Source organism: Argentina silus (assembly GCF_951799395.1).
Source record: "Argentina silus genome assembly, chromosome: 3".
In the NCBI taxonomy this organism is placed as follows: Eukaryota; Metazoa; Chordata; class Actinopteri; order Argentiniformes; family Argentinidae; genus Argentina; species Argentina silus.
Genome location: NC_139657.1, coordinates 17525620 through 17531348, shown reverse-complemented (window position 1 = coordinate 17531348; position 5729 = coordinate 17525620). Strand labels below are relative to the sequence as shown.

The 5729-nt window shown below is 41.2% G+C and overlaps 1 protein-coding gene and 1 pseudogene across 2 annotated transcripts; both read right to left on the bottom strand.

Annotated features, from left to right (window-relative positions):
* Positions 1-618: 618 nt before the first annotated feature.
* On the bottom strand, positions 619-2505 carry LOC310802191 (diacylglycerol O-acyltransferase 1-like; annotated as a pseudogene). The gene is made up of 7 exons: positions 2492-2505; positions 2292-2378; positions 2183-2223; positions 2000-2073; positions 1788-1843; positions 1563-1704; positions 619-656 (listed from the first exon to the last, which is right to left on the bottom strand). The product of its transcript is annotated as a diacylglycerol O-acyltransferase 1-like (transcript).
* Positions 2506-2604: 99 nt separating this feature from the next.
* Positions 2605-5520, bottom strand: polr2c (RNA polymerase II subunit C). The gene is made up of 9 exons (XM_083667422.1): positions 5385-5520; positions 4928-4977; positions 4715-4783; positions 4547-4599; positions 4292-4420; positions 4057-4108; positions 3752-3920; positions 3532-3606; positions 2605-3238 (listed from the first exon to the last, which is right to left on the bottom strand). Exons 1-9 carry the CDS (start codon positions 5468-5470, stop codon positions 3094-3096), a joined length of 828 nt encoding a protein of 275 aa, XP_083523548.1. The 5' UTR covers positions 5471-5520; the 3' UTR covers positions 2605-3093.
* Positions 5521-5729: the final 209 nt, after the last annotated feature.

Genomic DNA, 5729 nt, shown 5'->3' with positions numbered 1-5729 from the left:
ATGACAACGTCATGTGATTCACCGTAAACGATGTCGCAATGAATTGTGGTTAACAACAAATGCAAATATTACTTTTACCGCATTTACCGTTATAATAAACCAAACACAACAATGAAACGTGTTCATTCAATCACAAATGTACATTTATTTAATGACTATCACAACTATCATTGTGTTACACTTCACATAATCCAGAGGCTTCCAGTAAAATTATGGTATTTTGGGAACAAAACCACATGTTGCCAAAGCAGAGCAAACATTTCCCTTTTTTGTCTGTGTGGAAATTGAATTCCACACAAATTTTGGCCAGAAATATTGTTAAACAAATACTGTGGCACATCCTACTAATCTAACTTCTCTAACAGTATAATCTTGCTGTACTACGAAGTGAAGAGAGTTCTAATAAAGTTGATAAATATAACATTTGAACAGAATCAAAAGCTCAGCTGTAAGGGGTGACTATCCCCCCACAAGTGGTTCTCACCAAAAAAAGTTTTTTCCCAATATTGTATTGTGTTGTAGTTAGAATTGTTCAGGTTTTGGACCACTGCCCAACTGGAAAGATGGCTTTTGGAAAGGTCCAGACAGGCTACATCCAAGGCCAATCAAACTGATGTATCAACCCCTAGCCTCTACCCCTGCCCACTCTTGTAGATCTGAATGGATAGGTGCAAGCAATAAGGCAGAATCAGGGGGGCATGAGATCATGAGGCTGTCCTATCATTACCCCATAAGCGTGTCTGGGGTAAGGGCCAGGGGTCTAACTCTGTAATGTAACTACACCACCTAATATACTCAAGTAAAAATGAAGAGCTGCTAAAATGACAATTTAATTACCTTGATATTACTAATGAGACCACAGACCATCCACAAGAAGGGATAGGTGTTCTCTGTGGAATGGTGGAATAATTATGTCCAGATTCTACCATACAGTACTTTTAATCAGAAGTAATTGCAGTAAAACAATGGCAATTACTGTGCAATCAATAAGCTGTTTTAAGTAGTGCAACATTTTCTAAAATGTAATCTAAAAATCTAACCAAATACAATATGTTTCACCTTAAACACTAAAAAACAAACTGTTCCACAGATGTAGCTGAATATGAGGCCAACCCTGGGCAGCACCAGTTGTTCTCCTGGTTGGAATAAAGCTTGAGCCCCAGGATAGGTCCAGAGAGAGGCAAATGTGCCACCTGGTGGACAGACAGTAGGACAGTCACCATAAAGGATTGGTCATCTCTTTATGCTGTAAATCCCAAGTAACTAACTACACTCACTGAGCACTTTATTAAGAACACCTGTACACCTTATCATGGTGGATTATCATTGAGTATTGTTGCTGACCATGTGCATCCCTTCATGGCCACAATTTACCCATCTTCTAATGGACCAGAATCTCAAAGGAATGTTTCCAACATCTTGTGGAATTAATGCCACGAAGAACTGAGGCTGTTTTGAGAGGAGGTCCTACCCAGTATTAGTATAGTGTTCCTAATAAAGTGTTCGGTGAGTGTATATGGCAGCTAATCTATAGAAAAAGAGATCTAAGAAACTGGATTTACACATTCTGGTCAACACCAGCACAGATAGATGTGGAGTATTTGATAATGAATTATCGTGCAGAATGACAACAGCAGGAAACGGTGGCAGCAATCCCAGGTTCCCCACGTGTAAACAGTGCCCTGCTCTGGAGGACAGTGTGCCCTACAACAGAAGAAAACACATTTATCAAATGAAGTAGTGTCGTCTCCCCCTGCCAGGCTCTCTGTCCTTGTATCATAATACACAGCGGCTGTGGAGAGCCTCTGTGTGACAGTACTATCTCCCCAGTAGCAGTTGGCAGCTACAGGAAGGTTGGAAAAACACAGAGGATGGCTGACTTTTATCATACTCATATATGTTTTATTATTAACTAGTCTATCAATTGTTATTTGAGTAATGGTATACTGTCATGGTAATGGTATATTGTCATGGTAATGGTATATTGTCAAAGCCTCACCAAATATAAGGTTAACGGATGGTCAGTTGTAGTTGTCCTCCAAGACTTTCCTCAAGTCTATCAAGAAGCTATGTCTGTTCAAAAGAGAAGACATCAGAGAAATAAAGTAGTACATATGAGCTGTGTGTGTGTGTGTGTGTGTGTGTGTGTGTGTGTGTGTGTTTGTCCAAGAGAGAGACTCGCTGTATGAAGTTCTGCAGGAACAGGTGAGCGTGAGTCAAGATCTATAAACCAAATACAAATCTGCTCTTTGTCAGCATGAGGTTGATAAAGCTCAGTGTTCAGGAGAGACCAGAAGGATAATTATCCAGTTGAGGATCCCTCTGTAGTCTGTGAAATGGCTATCAGAGCTCAGTATGAATCCTGGACACTGTGACAACTATTGGGACAAAATTAAGTTGATAACAATGACATTAACAATTCAATCAATGACAATAAAAACAAGGATACATCTCATGACTTCTTTGGATATTGGTTAAATGTGAAGTGTACCAGAACATGTCCATGACTCCGTCAGGGTCAGTAGGTATATATATATATAAGAATGTATGTAGGTATGTAGTATAAGAACCAAAGAAACATACAATTTGATGAAAATTGGGGTTTATTGTTAAAAAACATTTTCTGATTTATTTTTACACAAAATAAACTACCATTCACCAAAATGGTAACAACATAACAATGAGCTTCATAACAGAAATAGAAAGTCAAAAAACCTCCATACAGTAGCAGACAATGTAAGGACAAAACAATGGAGTAGATCGAATACATTTGATTAAACAACTGTTGAATTCTGCAAGTGAACTCTTGGATAATGTCAGTGATCTTAACTGATGCTGCAGTGAGCCACACTGAGGTCTGAGATAGCAAGTCTGGTCAAGATCTTTGACAAGAGCTGAAAATGTGTTAGAACACATCCGTTTTTCCTCATGCTATCCTGCATCAGTTATCTGTCATCAACAACTCTGTGAGGAGGTGGAGGACTGCCTGGCTAGTGCAGCAGGTCTCAGTGGATGATCTAAAGCCACTTCCTCTCCTTGTCTCCTCTCCTTATCTCCTCTCCACTTTAGACTTATAGAGATGTGGCCATGGTGTCAGTTGATGGTGAGCACGTCGCTCTGTATCTCGTGGCTCAACTGGGTCTGGAGGTCACTCAGTTTCTTCTTCAGCACGGCCAGAGCGGACATGACGATGGTCTCGGGTCTCAGCGAGCCGCACGACTCCACGTTGTAGTAGAACCTGCGAAGGGATCATGTGACATTTCAGAAATGAACAATGCAGTCTTTTGTCTCCGACATTGTCCTTATTATCGCCACATACTACTTTAACATCACACATCTGAGGAATGCCAAACATCCAAGTCTTCATCACTTGCAGTCATTTTCATGATCTCAGTCATAGTATCAACATAAAGAATGAACAGTGATCGTGCACACATCCTAATGCTCCTTAACAGGTAACACATTATGCTGAGTTATGGACTCAACCAGACAGCCTACAAAGGGGGCAAGACCATATTCACTGACACCAACCTCTCTGGTTTGCCATTGGGGTCGAATGGAGCTTGCACCTCATCCTCCTCGATCTCAGAGTATTCACTCTTTGGCCTGAGACAGAAAGGAGCAAGGTAAATCTACACAGGAAGGAGTCAACGTGTGTGTGTGTGTGTGTGTGTGTGTGTATCTCAAATCATTCTGTCATTGAACACCCTCACGCCTCTTCCTAACTGAAGCACATTAAAAAGGAACGCACCATTCCTCTGGCCGTGGGAACACAGTGTGCCTCAGTGCATTGTCTGGGTCGTACTCAAAAGACACCCCCGCTGTTGGGTTCCACTTGGCGTGCTCCTTGCCAAAGCCCTTCTTGGCATAGGCTCTCAGACGCAGCTCTTGACCCTTACGGAGCTTCACCAGCAAAATATCTGATGAGAGGAAAGAGGCAGAGCCAAGAGGGGAGGGGGGGGGGATGACAAAGAAATGTGTGAAGACTGAAGCTTAAGAGACCAGGGATTTCTCACAAGATGCTGGTACAGAAACCCATGTGGTAGTTCAGCTTACCATCCTGCTCCACATAGTCATTAGGATCATTATCTCGACTTCTTGACGTCACCTGAAGATCATAAAAAACAGACAAAGTCAACTCAGTCCTGAAGAAAACAGTGAGCACTATTGGGAGGAATATCTGTGTGTGTTTCACTTTTTTAACCAGGAAGACCTATTGAGATTAAAATCCTCTTTAACAAGGGAGACATGAAGGCTGGGAAGGGAAGCAGGTGTGTGTTGAATGACTAACAGGGATGACTCGAGGGTTGTTGGACAGCAGGTCTCGTGAAGTCACGTGACGAGTCTGGTCCTCTGTACAGCGAACGTCCATTGTCAGTTCAACTGAGCATTCTGGGCAGAAATCATCACACGTGCAGTCCTAGGGTAGAAGGGAGGAAAGCAGGAGAGGAGTTTAATGTGTCATCTTAAAGTGAGCGTGGTTAACAACAATGTTTTGACCATTTCGTCTGGTCTTCGTCAGATGACCATGCTTCGTCATGCTTACCCTGGAGTACTGCAACTTGTCCACAATGTCATCACTAGTAAGCGGGATAAGACCTGGAAATGTAATCACAGACACTATATTAAAAGAGTTATGATATGAATGAGTATAGTATTGGTATAAAGGAGGGACTTTACAGCAGACAAAGAGCTGCATAACTACAGTACATACCCACTCTGTGAGCAATGAACTCATCGTGGAGCACAGAAGAGTTTGCATCAATTTGAATCCAATCAATTGCTGAAATGACATTCATGCAATTGTTATGATTTATATCACCATAAGTATGTGCTAGAGTGCGGAAAATGTGTGGAGAATGCATGCACATGACTGACATGCCATACAGAGTAGTGACTGGTTCACCCATACAAAGGGTTGTCTTACCTATTGTTGCAACCTCTGACATAAAAACACGTCGGATGGAATTGGCAACCCTGTAGGGAGCACATGCAAAAGAACACATTAACATATGAAGATAAACATAACACCAGAATATTTCATATAAACAGAAGAGAAAGATATAAATGCTTATCATTGTTACTCAACAATTGTAGTTAATATTGTAACTAGCATGCCTTCCAGGCTGATTGTAAGAACGTTGATCTAGCCGGATAGTGCAGCGTACAACGACTTGGCCCTCACTCTTCTCTAGACTAGCTAGGAAGCTAACTTCTAGCAATATCATAAGAAAGTTAAATTGCAGCAGATCATGCAAAATGTGACACTATTTCTGAATGAATCATAGTCAACCATCTTCATATGTGATGGTTATGGAAGCTAGCTAGGTAGCATTGTTAGCTAGCGTTACCTAACAAGGACAAGTTGCTGAATAGTTACTCACGACAGGTCTGTGTTCTCAATGATAAATTTGACATTCTCATCAGTCAATTCTGTAATCTTTACTATTGGCTGATTAGCGTACGGCATGGTGAAAGTACTTTAAACGCGAAATAGAGTAAAGTTAGCTCCTGATCTCGCATACGCTGCCGCTGCTTTCGCTTGAAGGCCTAGAGATTAACATATTACTACCATTGGCCAAAAAAGGTAAATAAGATATGTGATTGGCCATATGGAGAGAGTGGGTGGGCTCTTTTAAAATGTCCGGGTCACCCATTTCTTTCAATAAAAGTTTTTTCAAAATAAAAGTGTAAAATATCATCGGTTTTGACAGATATCCATCATGCAA